Below are 20824 nucleotides of genomic sequence, written 5' to 3'. Positions count from 1 at the left end.
CCGCAACGGGATCGCGGGCGTTGGGGTCGTTGTGACGAGTCGCCAGCGAAACGACGCGACTCGGCTCGAAGACCGAAAGTCTTGTCCTGCGTGGCGACAACCAAAGTCTTACATGGCATGGAAAACGGGGATGAATGTTCATTGATATTGTACCGAGACGAGATCAGTCGTCTCCGACGCCGAGGCCGAGAGTCAAGAGCATTCCCACGAACAGGGTCACGCCGAAAGTGACAGTCGAGAGTCTCGCCGCTGCAGCGAATGGGATCAGGAAGGAGCAGTCCTCGCCCATCAACGGGAAGTACTCGTACGTGTTGTTGTACGGCTCGTACACCATGGAGCAGTAGCAGCTGCCGTTCACGCACTCGCCGTTCGGGTACGAGCAGTTGTTGAGGCACATTTCTGCGGGCACAACGTGTTATCAACATTGGTGATACCGAAGCTATCGACCAGGACAAGAAACAATAGATAATACTTACGCGCGTCGCAGTACTTGCCGTACCAGCCTTCGTCGCACATGCATCGCGAGTTGGGAAACTCCACGGAACAGTAGCCGTGGCCCGAGCAGTTGTACCCGCAATTTCGGATGGAGCAGTCGTCCCCGATGAACGGCGGCTTGCAAATGCACATGCCGAAGCCGTCACACACTCCGTTGGAATAGTGAACGTTGTCGGCGGTGCACGGGAACTTCTGTATATTTTCGACGTACGAGTCGTTGCTGGTGTGCTCGAAGCCGGAGAAGCAGCAGTGGTTGCAGATTTGGGTCTGCTGGGCGTCATCGTAGGCGCAATACGAACCGGGACAAGATGAGTTCGAACAGTCTTCGCCGTAGTAGCCGTCGTCGCAACGGCAGTTCCCAGCCAGACATTCGCCGTGCAGCGAGCAGTTCTTGATGCAGCTGTTCAGGTCGTACTGCCACAAGTCCCCGAGAGATGCAGCGGCAGAAGTCACGGAATCTTGGTATATCTCCGCGCTCTCGAAGCCATAGCCCCCGAAGACAAAAACTTTCTCGAAACCCTCGTGATACACGCTCATGTGGCCGGATCGCTGCGAAGGATGTTCCCATTGAAGTTCTGCGGGTAAATCCTCTCGTCCGTCTTGGCGATCTCGACAGCCGTCCCACCCGGGAGCTTGACGGCGCGCTTGCTGGATGAGAACACGCTCCTGAGTCGTACCTCGTGTAGGTTCTGCATACACAGAGAACTGTCATCAACACGACCAGTTAGATTCACGGCTGCACGTCCAATTTGAGTGAATATACTTCACCGTGTTAGTGCCGTAGTGAGTTTCTGCGATGAAGTAGTAGTCGTCCGTGTTATTCGTTTGACTTGTGGTCGAGACGTAGGCTGCGTAGTTCCCGCTGTATGGCAAGCGTCGTGCCTCCAGATCGTCGGTACACGAGGCTGGGTAGTCTGGATACACAAACGAGTGTTGCTTGACCCACCGGTTAGCGCCTACAGCCAAAGCATGGACATTTTGAGAGTGAGCCGTCCAGTATATCACAATAAATTGCCAGTTGCTGACGTACTCGCGTTGTATTGCCACGTGTCGTCGTAGTAATAGTTGGAGACGTAGCCTCCAAACAGCAAGAAAACGTCGTTGGCGGCTATCAGACTGTGATCGACCCTTGGTTCCGGCATCGCGTCGCTGTCTGCTACAACCTGCGACCAAAGTCCAGTGCTCAAGTTGAATTTCCACATGTCGCTCAAGTAATAAGGGTGAGTCGGGTACGGCGTGAAGCCAACGGCACGAGAGGTAAGCGTTCCTCGTCCTGCGCCAGCACTTGATGTGGTTGGATAAGGGAAGAATGTGCGATAGCCACCGTGGATGAAGATGGCGTCGTCAAAAACCACAGACGTGTGTCCAGCCCGTCCTGAAGGCCACGTCACCACGCATTCTACTTCAATATCATTCAGTAGATCGTCTGCGAGGATTGTAGGATCCGTGGGGCACTCCACCTTCTCGGTAATATTCGTCCAGGAGTTTGTGGCCTTATCGTAGGCCCAGATATCGTTGAGGTAACCACCCAGCGGGTATTGAGAGAAATCGCTCCAGTCGTTTTCCTCGCTGTTATCGTGGGCAAACCCTTGCCAGAGCCGAAATCCACCGAAAACGTACATTTTGTCGTTCAGGACGACGCTGGAGTACTTGAATCTCTTCCCGGGGCCATCATTGCTGCTCCCTTGCTCGATCATCTCGGTCCACGATCCGTCCGTGAAGTCGTAAAGCCACAAATCGTCGCAGTAGTCGTCGCACATAGGCCCGAACCCACCGTAGATAGCCATTGTGCTATCACTGAAAACCTCAGCACTGTGCATCCACCGCTCGGACGGATGTGTGCACACCGACGCACCCAGCACCATCTTACAGCCTCCCCACTCGGCTCCTTCGTCCAACACCACCCACCCGCTGTCTACGCACCCATCATCAGCGAACCTTGTACAATCTGGCATAGCAATTCGAGTCAGACGTAGCAATAACCACGCTAGCAAAACTTCACACTTACTTATGTTGTAGCTCCAGATGTCGTTGAAGAAAACTGCGACTGGCACCTCCGTCGAGGCGTTAGGGTATGCGATTTTATCCTCGTACGAAAGAAACTCCAGAGATCCATTGACTCGCGTGATCTCGTACGTCTTGGGTATGTGAGTCTTTGTCGTATCTTCCGTTCGACCTCCGAAAATTACCAATTGGCTGCCATTAGTCACGAACGAGTGCCCTCTTCGAGCTGCGGGGCTGGAGGTGTTAGCGTTCCAAGTCCACTGCCGCCAACAGGACACAACTTGCAGCCACGAGAACAAACACAAGAGCAGCAACACACGCATTGACACAATTGATACGCTGGTCAGCGTCGTTTCGCCAAAGATCGCAAAAAAAAATGGTTGGTAATTTTCCACTTCGACTATACAACTATTTTTTTAAACAAATTCGTTTAGAAACGATCTCTCATTCATTACTTAAGCTTTGATACCGTTCTCTTCATTTCACTTCGCGGAGAAATGCATTTTTGCGCATCATCGTGTAGTTGTGCACAAGGAGTTTAGATCATAGCGGTCATTACCATCAGCATACTTGCCAGTGCAAAGGCCAATATAGATTGAGTCCTCACGGTCACGGCACCACTCGATCCGATTGAAGAAGTTGAACCGCTGCTCGAATTGGTGAGATCCGGGACGAAAGATTGTGCTGCTGGGCTTAGAGTCGTGAACTTCGTGGCGTCCGAGTACGTCTCGCCTCCACAGATGATGCTGTCGACCAGGTAGCGTGGCTCTGAGTTCACTTTCTTTAATTAAGTCCTCGTTCTTGCTCGTGACGGAGGCGACGTAGATTTTCTGGCCATTGCTCAAGCGCAAGTAATGAAAGTTGGCGGTAGTGACGATGTCCCCCGTGACTGGGCCCTTGATACCTTCAGCGCACTCGTCGCACGAGTCCTCGCACTTTGCGTACGCGCTGGTATGGGTCATGTCTCCGCCGCATTTGCAACCAAGTACGACACGTCCGTCACTTTGAAGTCGTAGGCGTCGAACGGGTGCGCCTCCATGTTGAAGGAGAACGTTTTCTGTCCGTTTTTGGGCCCGATATGGTTTCCCGTCGACGTTGTCGACATCCCTCCCACACACGGGTCACGGTCTTAGTACTCACGGTTTTGGAAACATGAGTCTTTTGTGATATACTGGACGGCTCACTCTCAAAATGTCCATGCTTTGGCTGTAGGCGCTAACCGGTGGGTCAAGCAACACTCGTTTGTGTATCCAGACTACCCAGCCTCGTGTACCGACGATCTGGAGGCACGACGCTTGCCATTCAGCGGGTACTACGCAGCCTACGTCTCGACCACAAGTCAAACGAATAACACGGACGACTACTACTTCATCGCAGAAACTCACCACGGCACTAACACGGTGAAGTATATTCACTCAAATTGGACGTGCAGCCGTGAATCTAACTGGTCGTGTTGATGACAGTTCTCTGTGTATGCAGAACCTACACGAGGCACGACTCAGGAGCGTGTTCTCATCCAGCAAGCGCGCCGTCAAGCTCCCGGGTGGGACGGCTGTCGAGATCGCCAAGACGGATAAGACAAAATTAAATGTATTTTGTGAAGTATCGCAGGTTAACGCTTGAGGTGGCTAATGTAGCGTAGTGACAGCAGTGCGAGAAGTCGGAAGGCAACGATCAGCGCGCACAATACGAGGGTGTTTCGCAGCATGAGGTCGTGCTTCATGTCGAAAGCATGTTCCACGTATTGCTTTAGTGTGATGTTGCCGATGGTTGGCGGTGCATTCTTCACGACCTGGCAGCCGAAGCGATCCGTGTTTCCGTCGGGGCAGTCGGCGAAAATCAGAGCTACGAGGGTCGCGATGCTGTACGTTGGCGGCGAAATGTAGTAGATCCACTTGTACCCCGTGGGGATGTTGTTGGCCGGAGGGTTGAAGCCTGCGAAAAGCATGAAAATCGAGCTGAGCAATGCACCAGCCGTCGTAGCGAGAGCCTCACTCGGTAAAGCAAACACTAAGAGCTGGCCAAAGTACACGAACAGCAACGCGTTGAGAGATACCACAAACCAGTAGTAGATGAACGTGACGAGGCCGGTGAAGCCGACGCTCGGGAAGAAAATGATGGTGAAGCAAAACGAGGACAGCAGGACGTAGGGGATTTCAACCAGAGTACCAGCGATAAAATACCACAGTGCGTGGTAAGTTTCGGACGCCCGTTCACGATAGTAAGCAGTACGCTCTGCAGCAGCGACAGGCATGACGCTATTGAAACCGATGATGCCCAGGAAAACTGTGCTGATGAAAACGAGCCCGACGCCTGCGTTGATACCCGTGAAAGTCGTGTAATCCGTGGACTGGTAAATTACGCCCAGCAGAGCTCCGAGCATCATGCTGATCATTAACCGAGTGAGGTTGTACGTCGGAGTTCGCCAGTACATGTGGAAAAACCGTTGGCACAACATTTTGAATTGCGTCCTAGGTCGAGAGGCGAACTTCTTGCTGAACTTGAGTTCCGGGAGGTTAGCAGCCGGGCGAAGAACGCCGTCTTGGTTCAGGTTCGTGTCCAGCAGAGCCTTCAGATCACTTTTCACGAAGTGCTCGGCGAAGTCAAAGCTGTTGCCAGAGCCACTGCCGACACCTGCTCCGATACACTCTAGCATCCAGGTTGCTGGGTTATATCCCGGCTCGATTGGCGTCACTCCTGGAGCAGCTTGGAAGTAGTCGATGAGGTTGCTGGACTGCTCTCCGAGTTCACCGAAAAACACTGGTCGGCCTCCACGGCGGAGAAGCAGAAGAGAGTCGAAAAAGGCGAACACTTCGGAGCTGGGCTGGTGGATGGTGCAGACAATCGTTCGTCCAGAGTTGGCGATCTTCCGGACTCCGTTCATGATCAGCTTAGCAGAGCGAGCATCCAATCCGCTGGTGGGTTCGTCCATGAAAATGATGCTGGGCTGCGCAACAAGCTCTACGCCGATGGTCAAGCGCTTCATTTGCTCCGTGGAGGACCCGCGGATGATCTTATCGGCGATGGGTCCCAATTCCAGCAGCGCGATGCACTCGTCGACCGACTCCATTTTATCTGTTTCTGGGACGGCTGAATCCTGTCGCAGCATGGCTGAAAACACCAGCGCCTCACGAATTGTTGCAGACTCCGAGTGAATATCCATTTGCTCGCAGTAGCCTGTGCATCTCCTGATGGCGAGGTCGGTCGCCGGATAACCATTGAGCAGGATCTTGCCGCGAATTTTACCGCCGGTCTTCCTGCCCGCGATAACATCCATGAGCGTTGTTTTGCCAGCACCCGACGAGCCCATGAGGGCTGTCATCGTACCAGGTCGGGCAAACCCAGAAACACCTTGGAGAAGGTCGATGTCTTCGCCTTTCTTACCTCCAGGCATTGGCACCGAGTACCACAGATCGTGAAAAGCCAAGGTCACGGGAGGAGCTCGTGTTCTTGGTGTCATGACTCGGACGAGAACAGCTTCGCGGGGGTCAACGCTAACCTTATCCGAGATGGGTATCGGTCTGTCGTTTGCATCGAGATCAGCCTGCACGAGAGTCGTGCTTTCCGGGCTTTCGTAGCGTTTGTACTCCAGGACAAGATTCGCGGCGAAGACGAGTACGAAGTATCCGCCGACGAAGTAGAGCCAGCCGAAGTAAATCCACGATGCCTCAGTCGGCAAGCCTGACAACTTGAGACTGTATTTGCCGAACGTAGACCCGAAATGCGTGCAGTAGTCAACGCCCCGGTAGATGCACACGTCAAATTTTGGTGCAAGGTACTGGTTCACACTGAGAGAGCGAATACTCCAGGCGATCGGGTCGATCCAGTAGAACCAAATGAAGTAGTCCGGGATATCATTTTTGGTCAACAGGAAGCCGCCAAACAGGATGAAGAATAAAATGGAGACCATCATGACGGGCTGCCCAATTGTGATGGTCGGTGCAGCGGCCGAGATGAAGAAGAAAAAGCTCGTAAACCACATCTGGCACAAGAAAAGCGTGCAGAGGAAGGAGAAGAAGCGGTCTGCTAGCACAACGTAGCCGCCCATCCAGTACACAACCGAGCCGAAAATCACCGTCTCCATAATGGCCTGCGGGATCTGCGTAACAGAAGATGCCAACACGTAAGCTACCGAGCGAAAGAAGTTGGCGCCACGCTGCTTGTAGAAAACACTGCGAGCCTCCACGAATGTTGGCAACTGAGCCGCTTGGCCCATGGCGAGGAACATCGTGCACGAAAAGAGCAACCCGAGAATGAGCTGGCTGTTGGCATCGTCCATTTGCCAGAACGTTGAGCCGTACAGCAGCCCCATCACGATCACCATGAAGGCCCGACCTATCAGGAAGACCTTATCACGAAGTGAAATTGTTACTTGTCTGCGCAACAAAGTCACCAGGTCCCCCCAAAGGGATTGACCGAACAATCTGGGGTCTTGCAGCGGGTCACAGGCGTCTGGGTTACCCGCTGAAGGTGCTTGTAAGTACTGCAGGGTCTCCTGGAAAATGTCCGACTGCCGGAAGTGCTCGGCGAATTCGGCTGAATTGAACGGGACGCGATTACTGCCGTGATTCTCCTTGACGTAGATGTGCTGCTTGTCCGTGCCAAGGTCAAGCAAAAAGTCAGCTACGTCCTTGCGTGGAGGGCACTGAAATCCCATCCGCTCGAAGTACTCCTGCACTTGGTCGCGCGGACCGTGATACATGATGCGACCGTTGTTGAGGATCAGCACGTCGTCGAAGAGGTTGAAGACTTCAGGTGGAGGCTGTAACAGCGAGACCACTACATTGTTCTTGAAGTTCCTCGCAAGACTCCTGAGCGAGTTCACGATGTCATAAGTGGTGGCTGCATCTAGCCCCGTGCTGATCTCGTCGAGCAGCATGACTTGCTTGTGGCCGAAAGTCATTTCGCCAGTGGTGACGCGCTTTCGTTCGCCTCCAGAAACTCCGCGGATCATGGCATTGCCGACCATGGTGTCCTTGCATCGAGTAAGCCCAAGCGCCCGGATACGCAACTCTGCAGCGAACTTGTGCATTGCAGTCATCACCTTCTCGGCGCGCTCATACCGCTCTCCTGCAAAAGTTTTCATCGTCTCGACTATCCAGGGCTCCAATTCAGTGCCTTCACAGCACTCGTGAGCAAAGTCGAACGTCTCCTGCACGGTGAGCTTCGGCAGATGGTCGTCCTTTTGGTTGGTGTAGCCGACAAACCGTGGCAGGCGGGACAGCAATTCGGATTGCGGTTTGCCATTGTACGTGATCTCACCCGTGATGCCGATATTTTTCTGCGTTGGGAATCGTCCACTGAGGATCTTGAGCAACGAAGACTTGCCCGACCCGGGCTGCCCCAGCACCAACGTGACGCGCATAGGCTTGAACACACCAGAGACGCTCCGAAGGATTTCCTTCTCCGCGGTGTCTTGGTGCGAGAAACACTTCATCACGCCCCGCGTGACCTGCGTCCAGATCGTGGGGACTTGGGGCCCCTCCGCTCCTGGTTTTGCCAACGGCAGATGCGCTGAAACCCGCAAGTCGCGAAAGCATACCTCCACGGTAGGAATTGGTTTCCCCAATGTCTTCTCTATCGTCATGGCCACACTTTCTTGCATGGCGATAATGCCGCCTGCGAGTAGGGAATCGACACTGGAGAGGTCGGGCTCCGTCATGCTTGAACGCGTTGGTTTGCAGGAAAAACTTGAAGCCGCTGATAAGAGCTGGTGAATTGGAAAATGATCTCCCAAGCGAAGCAGCAGACATTACTTTGCTTGTATCGAGCATCGAGCATTCTGTTCGCTTCATCGCATTTGATTATGGGTGAGTCAGTTTCATGGATGTTATGGCATCCCAAGTGATTCTCCATACTTTGACGAGGGCTCGCTCAATCCCATTTCTCGTGTGAGTACTATTTGCGCTATGAGCTATGGCAAACTGTGGTTTCCGGCGGAATTGTTTTCAACCACCGCATGACCACCCTTAGATCCTATTCTTGTATCGTGACCTGGGATTCGCGGTTAGTACGGTGCCGTGGCGACAGAGCACACGTTCCTGCGAGATAGTTATTCCCTGAATGTGTCAATGTGCTGCCTGAAGTACTGCGAGTTGAGTTTCCACGCTGTCCGGCCAGTGCCTGCGACGTCAAACCATTTTTGGGAAGATTGATACCAGTGCAGATTATGGCGTTTGGACAGCTTGTAAAATGCTCAAGGAGTAATCGTGGGAAGGAGAAACATACCTTGACAAATGCGATGAAGCAACCTGGAACTTATTTTGAGCTCGTCTCAACGAGGCAATACATGTATAATGAACACCACACGAGATTGCCTTTTCCTGACCAAGCTTTCCTCAAGAATCAATTCGAAGGCTTGCTACACGCTTAATTAGTAAATGCCGACCTGTGCAATGACCTCAAATCTGTCGGACTGTTCCGGAGTCCAAGCGAAGTGAGTGCAGTGGCGGAATGAGCAAGCGGACGAAGCTGGGGAAAAGATGTTTTGAAGCAGAATGAAGACATTACGACCAAGACCTCAAATTGAAGACCCAACATCTAGTTGTGCAGTTGGAGTTACGTCGACGCGGGAACCAAGCCCTCACGACCAGCGTTGCGTCCAGCACCACGCCTGCCATATCGGCGTAGTTGTTGGAAATCAACCCACCCACCATCCCTGATAGGGGCTGCCACTCGGCACCTTGCCTCTCAAGCAAGGCAAGGCATCTTCATGCCTTTGACGTTAACCAAATGAACCACATTGACCCCTAATCTGATTGAATGTTGCAAACCCCGCATCATCAGTCATACCACAATCCAGATTCATTTAATGTCATTTCACCGTCCGTGCCGTCGGAGTGGACTTTGTCAACGCGCATTGATTGTTGTTAAGATACCTAGTCTACTGAATACGTGCGCTGCACTCGCGAGCGCTAAACTGTTGTCGGTGATTGCGGTGGTCACAACCGCAAGAACTCGAGGCCGGCGATCTCTATTTCTCGCACCTCGTCTTCGTCGTCCGTGAGCACCAGCTCCTATCCATGATACGGGTGTTTGTTGATCAGCGAGGCGACGTCCCAGTACCCGCGCCGGGCGAAGTACTCGACGAAGCCTAGCTTGCCGATGCAGTCTCTCTTGCGGTGGGCCACGAGCCACCGCGCGACGTGTTCGTGTCCTGCGTTGATGGCGTTCACGACGGCGGACTGCGAGCAGCCCTCGCTCCTGTTGGCGTGCAGCCACTGGATGACCTCGAGGTGGCCGTAGGACGCAGCGTTGTCCATGGCGTAGTGTGTGGCGCCCTCCTTGCGGTTGTCAAAACTTCGGTATCGGCGGCCCTCGTATCTTGTTGGCAAGGATGGTTGCCTGCAGATTCGTCATGGCCGCTGTTAGCTGCTCCACTTGTGCCTGGAGATCTGCTAGTTGCTGTTGTTGCTGCCGGTTTTTCTGTGCTTGTGCTAATTGCTGAGTCAGCATCTCATCCTTCGGTCCTTGGGCTCGATTTGCCTTGTTCGGCACTTCGTAGCGAACTCCATCCTCCAAAACACCGAGAACAGGCTTCTTCATTGCGACGTTGAGTGCAACCACATCTCGCGCTAGTTCATGGATCGCAATTCGTGAAGGAGACGGAGAGATTTTCTTCAGAGTTGGGACTTCAGGCTCGGATGCGTCCACAGGATTAGCAACAGGCACGATGCGACTTTGGCTGGGGTTTAATCCTGGGGATGGTTGAGGCCGAGGCCTATTGACGATTGATAGACGCTTCATCTTCTCGGCAACACCAAGTATAATGTTCTGCCTCCTAATCGCCCGAGCTGTCATCAAAGTATCTTCCATCTCCTCATTTTCCTTTTCCACGGCGTACTGTCGCTCACGAAAGCTCCTCGCGCTAGCCTTTGGCTTTGACTTGGTCACTACAAGCAGCTGAAGAAACTTGTCACGACGAGCCTTTGGCGTCAGTGCCTTCTCGAGCCGTATAATCGCCTGCGCGTGGGACTGAAGAGCTTCGGCCTCGGCTGCATCCCATACCTCGGCGTACGTCGTGGCCATCATCGCGATGAGAATGTTTAGCAGCACTACAACAGCACTCAACAAGTGCACGAGGAGCAGAAAATTGCTCGTGTACCAAGTATATCCGGTGGCTTGATTAAAGTTGTCGTATGTGAGCTGGCCATACAGCATGAGGTAAACCGTAATGAAAGAGCTGGTGAAAGTCTCATATCCAGCAGTTCCTCGCAGCAGGAGGTAGAATGCGCCGCTGAAGCCCAGCAGAAATACGGAATACAGCAGGAAGAAACGATAGATATCCCTCACCATGTGTACCATCATGGCGATAATAAGACCGCTGTCCCTTGACATCTGCAGAAACTGCAGCAGGTTGACCCACAAGCACACAATAATGAGAGCGAGAACGCTGTTCCGCGCCTGCTGCGTCAAGTCGGACGATGCGACGAACTCCAGCGGGATCGAGCAGATGATCGCCGCGTACGTCAGCACCCCGATCCAATTCGCGAACGACGCAAAGTATCTACGCACGCCCTCGCCTCGACACTCGCTCCGCTCAACATGAAGCAGCAAGAAGATGCTCAGCAGCCACGATAGGAACCGCAGCGCGGCGACCATCTTGTCGACACTGGATTTGAGGTGTCTCCAGTTCGGGTTGCCCCACACCGTCGGGACAAAGTAGCTGGCCACCAATAACGAGTACGCCGCGAGTTCTTGCAGGAACATGGCGCGCGCGAAGCTGTGCCATTTTGCGCGCAGTATCATACGCATCAGCCGATGCGACAGGATCGTGTGGGCTGCAGAGCTCTCCGCCACCAGCGCCAGAGCTGTGTCACTCACAGGCACGGTTGGTTCTCCATAGATGACACTCAGGTCCGTGTACTTGACAGCTTCGTAGCCTTTGTGCGAGTGGTTGAGCACCGTCGCGAACGCGTCCAGGTAGTCTATCACCGCGCCCGGCGCCTTCTCCAGCAAAAAGGCGAAGAACTCGCCGTCATACCGTCGCGGCCACGTCCCGGGTTGCTGCAGCAGCCACCTGACCATCTCTTCGTTGCCCACCTCCACCGCCGCGTGAAGCGGAGTCACGTCTCCACAAGGGAGGCTCGGGTCGGCCCCTGCGTCCAGCAGCGCTTGACACACAGCGAACTGTCCTTCCTGCGCGGCCTCCAGCAGCGGCGTCCACCCAGAGTCATCCTGCAAACACAAGCCAAAGTATCAGCTGACGAGCTCAGCTACCGGAACGAACTCCCACGCACGCGGACGTCGGGTGGCACGCCGGCGGCCAGCAAGTCGCGCACTATCTGCTCCGAGTGCTTCCAGCCAGCCACCACGTGCAGCAGCGTGGACCCGTCGTCTCTCCGACGCACTAACGGTGCATCGCGCGCGGTCTGCGGCTCCACGCTGGAAGGATGATGACACAAAATCCACCGTTAGCCGGGCTCAATTCCTGTGGAGGAGAGCGCAGCGCCACCTACAGAATCTGGGCCACGAGGTCGTCGAAGGCGGCGTCCGCCAGCGAGGTCCAGGCCGAGGCGTCCGCCATGGAGCAGCAAAGCTTCCCATCGCGCGCGAGGCGATAGCCGCGGCTGGTCGCGTAACATGTAACACCTGCCGCGCCCCTTGGGTATTAAATATAAAGGTTCAACACGATCCAAAACACATGTAATCGTCCAACCTGATGACTTCGATTTGCAGAGGGGATACCGGTTATATATATTTCCAGAGGTAGTACAGTCCCGAAATTTCAGCCACTCGGTTTTAGACCCCTAAAGAAGGGTTTTGGAAACACGGAATCGAAAGTCGAAGCCCCACACGTCGCATAACGGCCGGCCGTTATGGACTTCAACACGCCGAAAGGTGAACGCTTCGACATCCTCCGAGGCGCATTCCTCGATCTGAGACGTCTGGCCCACTTCCCGCCCCACCGCCCGCCTGATTCCCATGGAGCTGGACCTGTCGCCGGCGGTGCTGGCCGCGTGCGCTCGCTTCGGTGCCGACAACGACCTGGTGCTGCAGCACGTGAACGCCTTCCTGGACTGGTCGCCCAAGTGGAGCCTCATGCGCGCGGCACTGGCCGGCCACCTGCACCTGGTGCAGCGGCTGAGCCGCCGCAGCCCCAACAAGTTCCAACGCTGTTGCCAGGAGGCCATGGACTCGGCCGCCGAGTTCGGCCACCTTGAGGTGGTACAATGGCTACACCACAACCGCCGAGAGGGCTGCACGACCGACGCCATGGACATGGCGGCCTGCAACGGCCACCTGCAGGTCGTCAAGTGGCTACAGAGCCACAGGAAGGAGGGATGCACGGCCAACGCCATGGACTTCGCAGCCCAGCACGGCCACCTCAAGGTGGTGCAGTGGCTGCACTATAACCGCAAGGAAGGCGCCACACACTACGCCATGGACAATGCAGCGTCCTACGGCCACCTCGAGGTCATTCAGTGGCTGCACGCCAACAGGAGCGAGGGCTGCTCGCAGTCCGCCGTCGTGAACGCCATCAACGCAGGACACGAACACGTCGCGCGGTGGCTCGTGGCCCACCGCAAGAGCGACTGCATCGGCAAGCTAGGCTTCGTCGAGTACCTCGCCCGGCGCGGGTACTGGGACGTCGCCGCGCTGATCGACAAGCACCCGTATCTGCAGGAGCTGGTAGACGAGCAGGTGCTCACGGACGACGAAGACGAGGTGCGAGAAGCAGAGACCGCCGGCTTCGAGTTCATGCGGTGGTGACCACCGCAATCGCCGACAACAGCTAAGCGCTCGCGAGTGCAGCGCACGTATTCAGTAGACTAGGTATCCTAACAACAATCAATGCGCGTTGACAAAGTCCACTCCGACGGCATGGACGGTGGGTGAATGACTTCGACATGAATGTAGGTGGACGGAAGAGTCACGGGGACAGAGTCCGGAACGTGGACGGCGGCATGTGGCCTGCATTTGCCCGCGGTACGTATCATTTATGATGCTGCTTCCAGGCCAGACCTCGCCATCACTGTCCTTCGCCCGGATTTGCAAGCCAATCTGGCCATGGACGTCGATAACTTTGAACGCTAGGTAGACGCTTCCTGTCCTCATGCACGCCTAAGCTCCTCGCGACCGAGGCCAAGTTGTTCGCCACCATTTGCTAAACTGGAAGAGCTGTCGCATGGAGCCCATGGTGTCCGTCTCTCCGTCCGTACGCGCCGTGTGTCGGGCGCACGATGTCGACAATGAGCTGGTGCTGGATCTGGTGCAGCAGTTCCACGACGTCACCGCCAGTTGGTCGCTCGCAGATGCTGCGGATCACGGTCACCTGGAACTGGTCAAGTCGTTGAGCGTGACGGCGTCGAGCGGGGCCGTCTCGAACGCGCTGGACTTTGCAGCGGAGGCGGGCGACCTTCAAGTGGTGCAGTGGCTGCATGCCAACCGCAGCGACGGCCGCTGCTCCGTGGACGCCATGGACCTGGCGGCGGCTAATGGCCATCTCCACGTGGTGCAGTGGCTGGCCGAGCACCGGACGGAGGGCTGCACGACGGACGCCATGGACCTCGCCGCTGCTCATGGATTCCTGTCCGTGGTCAAGTGGCTACACTCCCATCGCCAGGAAGGATGCACGCAAGCTGCCATGGACGAGGCCGCTGCTAACGGGCACGTGGAGGTGGTCAAGTGGCTGCATTCGCATCGGGACGAAGGCTGCACGAAGAACGCCCTGGTCGATGCGTGTTATGCCGGTCGTAGTAGTGTGGCCAAGTGGCTGATGCAGTTCCGGACGGAAGGTAGTGCTATTGCTGCGATCGAGGCTGCGACACAAGGGGGATATCACGAGCTGGTGCAGTGGCTCGTGGAACACGCGTTTCTGCGAGATAGTTATTCTCCTCAAGCAAGGAATGTGTCGATGTACTGTGAGCCTGAAGATGAGGGTAGTGACGACGAAGGTGTTGATGAACTGCAAGAGTAAGGTGTTTTTTTACAATACCCGTGACATTGACAACAATGCTTCGAAGTAGGTCTGAAGCGGTAGGTTGCAGGTAGCCAACGAAATGCCACCGTTAGCTAGTTAGTTATGATGCTGAGTCGGCACAAAAAACGAGAACTAGGTACCGATTGAAAACTCTGGTAAGTGTTTTTCGGCGTTCTTGTCGATCAGCACCATTTCGATAACGCTCCTCTCCGCCACGCAGTGAGTCACCTAGTGGTAAAGCGCTGTATTTTTTTTTCAAAAGCGGAGCCTGCAACTACATCGGAGTCATCAGCTATCGTTTATAGTAAATGTCGGGAGGGGAGTTCCAGTCATGAAATCAAGAGGGCCCTACGAATTGTCCACTCTGACAATGCGGGCTTCAAGGACACCGAGGAGGAAAGAGGTTCCATTTGGCAGCCCTGAAGGCAAGCACTCATTAAAAGTCATGCTGCCCAATTCGCGCGCTGGTACCGAAAAGAAAAGATGACTCGACCACTTCGTTCGAAGACACATGCGATGAAGGAGGCACTGAGCACATGCAACTAAAACCAGCGTGGTGGGCAGACACATACTTGTTGCGACTCGAATTGGTGAACAGATGTGCGAATTGCGAGAAGAAAAACGTATGAGTCGTTGGCCCCAGCTTTGTTTCGCGAAGCTGAGATCTTGCCAATGAATGGTTCCAAGAGAGTACTAAGTAAGTATCATGCATACGATACAAAACCATGTACCGCGTAGTAATACGATATCTGCTGTGGTTTCCACTCTGTTTGTGGGATGGAATACGCTACGGATGATGAAGATACGTGTGCTGTAATGATCTCAGCGTCTTGCTCACATATTATTAACAAGTAAATTCCACTAATTTCACCAAAGTATTGACAATTTATACTTACGCGTGGGGGGCAATATGTCTACATACGGCTTTCGCGCTAACTACTCTACTTGTGATCCGGTGTCCGCACCATTTGCTGCAGCATGTCCTTGGCATAACGCAAGCGTTTTGTTAGATCGGGTCGCTCTGGTGTGAGGATCGCAGTGGACGATGAGAAAACAGTCAGGTCTCCCTCGCGGTCCAGATACGTCACGACACGGGCATTTGCGGAAAGCATGAGCTTCGACTTGTCGAAGAAATTGAACTGCACTGTGCCGTTCGAGAGCTGGAAGAGCACTGCATGGCGAGTCTTGACCCATTTCTTGACAAATACCATAGATTGGCTTGCCCCGTCGCCGGTGTTTCCGAGCACGCTGGAATCCGTACCAACTTCACGAGATGACAACACGAAAGACCGTGCAAGCTGATTTTCTAGGGTATCAGCTTCGTCGTTCTCCGCACGAGCATCTACCAAATAGCCCTTGAAGTGACCTAGTAGGGTCACCTTCTTCTTCAGTGCCGGGTCATAGCTATCCATTGTGTATTGAGCACGCGATTCGGAGCCTTGCTTATGACTGCTCTGGCGTTCGACATATTCGAATACGCGGCCGTCAGCTGATGAAATCATCTTGGTGGAGTCATTGAAGTATACGCCTGATCCACCATTCGAGAGCATGTAGCCGATGCCGTACTTGGACGTATAGTCGACCCACTGAGATATCCACAGACTGGCTGGCACGAGTGGCTGAATCTCTTCAGCTTCGGCGCGAATTTCCTTCAGTCGTTGTGCCGCCGCCACGATTGCAGCAGCAGAAGAGGACTCACTTAATCTGTGCTGTCCATCTTCGCCGTCTCCACTGTGCTCTTGGAGATAAAAGAAGCGTGACAGGGACTTATAAGCCGCTTCCAGTACGTTCTGAGGGGCAACGGTCTCCACTGTTCCTGTGTGGGGTTGTCGCTCTGTAGCAGTACTGCTATTCGCAGTTAGTTTTCTTCGAGTGGTGCTTGTAAATGCCGACGTTCTTCCTGACCCGTCTCGCTTGTAAGCAGGAGGTAGCGATTGAGCCAGGGAAGGTGAAGTTCCAGGATCAGATGCGCGCTGTGCAGGAGTGTTCACATCTCGAGATTGCAGAGGGTATCTCTTCGATGCTGCTGCAGGCGGCGGCACCCTTACTCCTGTAGAACTTGCGAAGCGTTCGCTGTCGCTGTGACGGCTCGCGAAAGATTGGCTCTTGCATGCTGGCGGCGTAACAAGCAACGCCGTCCGGGGCAATGATGTTGGCACAAACTCATCGGCTAGAAACGGGTGCTTCAAAATCTGCTCCAGCGATGGTCGGGCGCCAGGATCGCTGCGAAGGATGCCGCGAATCAGCGATTGTGCTGAACGGGACACATGCGCGGTCTCTGGAAAGTCGTACTGGTTGGCGCGGATACGCTTATATGTAGCCTTGACGTCGTCCGTCTCGAACGGAGGACGACCAACAAGCAGCGTGTACATAACGACGCCCGTGGACCAAATATCGACCTCAAAACTGTGTCCGTCTCCGCGCTGCCCGCTGAGGATCTCTGGCGCAATGTAGTTGGGCGTGCCGCACATCGTGCGCTTGCGGTCCTCCGGGTTATCGAGCCTCGTGGCGAGTCCAAAGTCTCCGATCTTGAGTCGCATGTCTGTCGTGAGGAACAGGTTGCCGAGCTTCAGGTCGCGGTGGATCACGAGGTTCTCGTGCAAGTACGCCAGGCCGTCCACGAGCTGGCGCATGTAGAAGCGCACCTCGCTCTCCGAGAGCCGCTTCCTCCTCCGCACCAGGTCAGACAGCGACTGGTTGCGGCACAGCTCCAGCAAAATGTACGCGTTGTCCGAGTCCTCAAAGAAATGTTCAAACTGTACCACCTGCGGGTGGTGCAGGGACTTGTGGATCTTGATCTCCGACGTAAACTACAGTAGCAACACAACACCCACCCGAGAAAGTACGGCACAGCACACCAACAATAAAACCCATCAGCACTGTCACCCACACCCCATCCACCCACCACCATCCCTCCCACCTTCTGCTTGGCCTTGGGCTTAACCAACGAACTCTTGGCCACCACCTTGCCGGCGTACACCTTGCCCGTCTGCTCGCACTTGAGCTCGTAGCAGCGCGCAAAGCCTCCCTAAAGTAATAACCCCCCACGAATACATCAATATATCAGCACCGCGGCCTCCCACCACCTGTCACCACCTCTGTCACGGCTGTACCTTGCCCAGAAACTTTCCCTTGACGTAGCTCCGCGTCTTGACGAAGCCCGCGGCGTCCAGGTAGGCCTCGAGGATCTGGTCGGGCACCACGGGCTGCGGCGTGGGCTGCTTCTTCTTCTGCGTGGCGGCCGGCGGCGGCGGAGGCGGCTCCATGTCCACATTGTCCTCCTGGTTGCTGGCCGTGGCTGGCCGCGGGCTGGCAGCGCCGCTGCCCCTGCGGCTCTGTACGAGCTTGAACCGGTCGCTGTCGTACACGCGGCGCGCGGCGTCGCTGCTTCTGCTGCTGCTGCGCCGCAGCTTGGCCCGTGTGGCCGACGTCGTGGCCTGGTTGCCGCCCGCCGCCGAGTTCTCCTTGCCCGCGGCCAGCAGCTCCGTCGGGTCGCGCGTCTGCATGGTCATGGCCGGCCGGAGGAGCCAGCGACCGCCGTTCAGATATTCAAATACTTTTCAAAAACTGGTGTGGGGATTCAAAACAAGAACCGCCTTTGGACGAGAGACGGGGCATGGGTAGTTTCGCACTTTCTCAAAGTACTGGTATGGATCAAATAGACGGGAAACGGTTTGTATATACACAACAGATGGAGCCTTCAGTGCAATACAGTATGAATTCAGTTCGTCAGGGGATGAAAACCGGTATAATACACACACAGGAAAGCGGTACCGACTTCTCCCCGTAATAAATGTGTTTTATTTCGCATTGCGACCCATTTCGCGGTCTTAATTACGACAACTGACCGGTATACAAACGCCCAGTCAAACGCGAGATCTTGGCGCCGACCCCCTCCATTGACCAACCAGCCCGGAGAAGCGCAGCCAGCGCCGCTCCTTGTCGCCGCCGCCGCGCGCCCCACACGTCGATCTGGGCCTCGCGAGCGGGCTCGTCTTGCAGCTCCGCGAGCGCAGCACCCCGCACACTACGCTGACCCCCCGTACAGCCCCGCGGCCAGCATGTCGATCCACTTTAAGTTCAAGTCGGCCAAGGAGTTCGACACGGTGACGTTCCCGGGCGCCGTGATCCGCGTGCTGGACCTGAAGAAGGCCATCGTGGACAAGAAGAAGCTGGCCAAGGGCCTGGACTTCGACCTGGTGATCACGGACGCGCAGAACGGCAAGGTCTACGACGACGAGAACACGCAGCTGCCGCGCAACACGAGCGTGACCGTCAAGCGCATCCCGAGCCAGCAGCCGGGCAGCGGCCTGCTGGCCCGCATGAAGCAGGAGGCGGCCGTGGCCGCGGCCGCCGCGGCCGCTGCGGCCATCCACGCGTCGCCGCCCGTGGCCCCCATGGCCGGCCCGTCGCCGGTGCTGCCCGTGGGGGCCACGCCCACCCAGCCGTACGTGGCCACTCGCTTCTCTTGTAGCTTATGGACCTGTAGACAGGTGGCCCGGTCAATGGCTGACGTTGTTGCTGGTATCCCGCACTGGTGCTGTGTTTTTTTTTTTGTTTCTTTGTGTGTGTTTCTCGGTGGATACACAGGATGGCCACGTTGTCTTTGAGCACTGGAGACGCCGCCGCCGGCGCGCAGACCATGGAGGATGAACTGGCCGCCCTGCAGTCCATTCACGAACAGGCCGAGGACATGCGCGGCTCGAGACTGGGCAATAAGACGTGGACCGCGTCCAGCGGCAGCAACGCCAACCATGTGATGAACTACTACGCGGCCAGTGGGCCCGGTGGAGAGGCAGGTGGACGGGGAAGTGGAGCTGGCGGCCGCGGCTTTGGCCGGGGCGGCCGCGGTGGAGACTTTGGCGGCCGCGGAGGAATGATGAATGGAAGAGGCGGCGGTCGCGGCGCCGGGCCCGGTGGCCCGGGCGGACCGAACTTGTTGGGCAACCCGCCACCCAACTATGTGTGCTACCGGTGCGGCACGCCCGGCCACTACATCCAGAACTGCCCCACGAACGGGGATCCGGAATTTGATCAGCACCGTGTGAAAAAGAAAACTGGCATCCCCAAGTCGTTCATGAAGGCCGTGAGTGATCCCAGCGAGATCCCCGTAGGCGCGGGCAAAACGGTAGTGAACGCGCCGTGGGGCGGGCTAGCTGTGATAGAACCGCAGAATAAAAACTTCTCTAAATTAATGGCTCGGTCCGGCGGCTCGGCCACCTTGGATCAATTCATCTCGAATCCACCCGAGCACTTGGCATGTCCCCTTTGCAGACGGCTCATGAGCGATGCCGTGCTCATCCCGTGCTGTCAAGAGGTAAGCGGTGGTTCAAGTTTCTGGTGTCTGTGGTGATCAAGTTGGTTATGGTGGCTAACTGAGTGCTTGCTGTTGCTTGTTGTTGTGTGTTACTCAGTCGGCGTGTGATGAATGTCTTCGAAGTGCATTGATCGAGCGCAAGCTCACGTGCCCACTTTGCAATGTGAGCAACATGTCGCCCGAAAAGCTGCTGCCGAACAAGGTGCTTCGGACGTCCGTGGATGAATTCTTGCGGCGCGCACGTACGGAACAGCAGGAGCGCGAGCAGCTAGTTAAAGAAGCGGAGGAGAAGGCGCTGGCGAAACAGAAGGCGGCTGAATTGGCTGCTACTTCAGCGAGCCGCCGCACGGGCGATAGCGCGGATGCTACTTTGGAAATCAAGAAGGGCAAGAAGGGTGACGGCGAGGAGGACGAAGAAGACGAGTTCGGTGGCGACATTTTCGGCGACGGTGACGAGAACGAAGAAACCTCCTCTCCCCAAAAATCGACTACACCAGCATCTGCATCTCCACCACAACCTGCACAGCAACCTCCACTTCCGAAGGACGAAGGAGCGACAGAAGCCGCCGACGAGACTACAGGTGGCCCGTCACGGAAGGCGAGCGATGCATCAGCTACTGGTGGAGGCCAAGCACCTGACAGCACAGACAAAGGATCGCCAAGCTCAGGCCCTAAGCAGGGCCCCCCATCAGGAAATGGTCAGGGCCCTCCAGGACACCAGATGCCTTGGGGCCCGGACGGCCCCCGCGGTCCCCCGATGGGCTTCAACGGGCCTCCCGGGCCGTGGTTCGACGGGCCTCCGCGTGGTCAACCTGGTCCATGGTTTGACGGTCCTCCGGGACCGTGGTTTGATGGTCCGTTCCCTGGCCCTGGCGGGCGCGGCGGTATGAAAGGGGGTCGAGGTGGCCGTGGGCGTGGAGGCCGGGGAATGCCCCCTCCTGGCTTCTTCGGTGGCCCAGGCCCGGATTACTTTGGCCCCCCACCTGGTCACCCAGACTACTTTGGTCCTCCCCCGCCGTGGTTCGATGGACCGATGCCTCCGTTTGGAGGCCGTGGAGGTGGCGGTGATCGCTGGTTTGAAGGAG

At 55.8% G+C, this 20824-nt stretch overlaps 7 protein-coding genes across 7 annotated transcripts; 3 read left to right on the top strand and 4 right to left on the bottom strand.

The window, feature by feature from the left end:
- Positions 1-163: 163 nt before the first annotated feature.
- On the bottom strand, positions 164-2822 carry IUM83_10957 (TPR repeat-containing protein; the record flags this gene model as incomplete). The annotated part of the gene is made up of 5 exons (XM_067935489.1): positions 164-399; positions 477-1200; positions 1264-1451; positions 1526-2443; positions 2504-2822. The coding sequence occupies 5 exons, from the start codon at positions 2820-2822 to the stop codon at positions 164-166; spliced, it is 2385 nt and encodes a 794-aa protein (XP_067780706.1).
- Positions 2823-3794: 972 nt separating this feature from the next.
- On the top strand, positions 3795-4076 carry IUM83_10956 (TPR repeat-containing protein; the record flags this gene model as incomplete). The annotated part of the gene is made up of 2 exons (XM_067935488.1): positions 3795-3899; positions 3963-4076. The coding sequence occupies 2 exons, from the start codon at positions 3795-3797 to the stop codon at positions 4074-4076; spliced, it is 219 nt and encodes a 72-aa protein (XP_067780572.1).
- A 5439-nt stretch (positions 4077-9515) lies between these two features.
- On the bottom strand, positions 9516-9761 carry IUM83_10955 (Ankyrin repeat protein; the record flags this gene model as incomplete). The annotated part of the gene is made up of 1 exon (XM_067935487.1): positions 9516-9761. One exon carries the CDS (start codon positions 9759-9761, stop codon positions 9516-9518), a length of 246 nt encoding a protein of 81 aa, XP_067780705.1.
- A 31-nt stretch (positions 9762-9792) lies between these two features.
- On the bottom strand, positions 9793-12025 carry IUM83_10954 (uncharacterized protein; the record flags this gene model as incomplete). Its single annotated transcript, XM_067935486.1, has 3 exons — positions 9793-11676; positions 11739-11883; positions 11958-12025. 3 exons carry the CDS (start codon positions 12023-12025, stop codon positions 9793-9795), a joined length of 2097 nt encoding a protein of 698 aa, XP_067780571.1.
- A 398-nt stretch (positions 12026-12423) lies between these two features.
- Positions 12424-13212, top strand: IUM83_10953 (Ankyrin repeat protein; the record flags this gene model as incomplete). Its single annotated transcript, XM_067935485.1, has 1 exon — positions 12424-13212. One exon carries the CDS (start codon positions 12424-12426, stop codon positions 13210-13212), a length of 789 nt encoding a protein of 262 aa, XP_067780703.1.
- A 2151-nt stretch (positions 13213-15363) lies between these two features.
- Positions 15364-17934, bottom strand: IUM83_10952 (PLK/PLK-UNCLASSIFIED protein Kinase; the record flags this gene model as incomplete). The annotated part of the gene is made up of 4 exons (XM_067935484.1): positions 15364-16153; positions 16715-17232; positions 17343-17450; positions 17536-17934. 4 exons carry the CDS (start codon positions 17932-17934, stop codon positions 15364-15366), a joined length of 1815 nt encoding a protein of 604 aa, XP_067780704.1.
- A 549-nt stretch (positions 17935-18483) lies between these two features.
- IUM83_10951 (E3 ubiquitin-protein ligase RBBP6) lies at positions 18484-20567 on the top strand (the record flags this gene model as incomplete). Its single annotated transcript, XM_067935483.1, has 4 exons — positions 18484-18869; positions 19013-19739; positions 19837-20182; positions 20443-20567. The coding sequence occupies 4 exons, from the start codon at positions 18484-18486 to the stop codon at positions 20565-20567; spliced, it is 1584 nt and encodes a 527-aa protein (XP_067780640.1).
- Positions 20568-20824: the final 257 nt, after the last annotated feature.

This window comes from Phytophthora cinnamomi (assembly GCF_018691715.1).
Source record: "Phytophthora cinnamomi strain GKB4 chromosome Unknown Contig126, whole genome shotgun sequence".
NCBI lineage: Eukaryota > Oomycota > Peronosporomycetes > Peronosporales > Peronosporaceae > Phytophthora > Phytophthora cinnamomi.
Note: the sequence above shows the minus strand (reverse complement) of the source record. Positions and strands in the feature narration are given on the sequence as shown.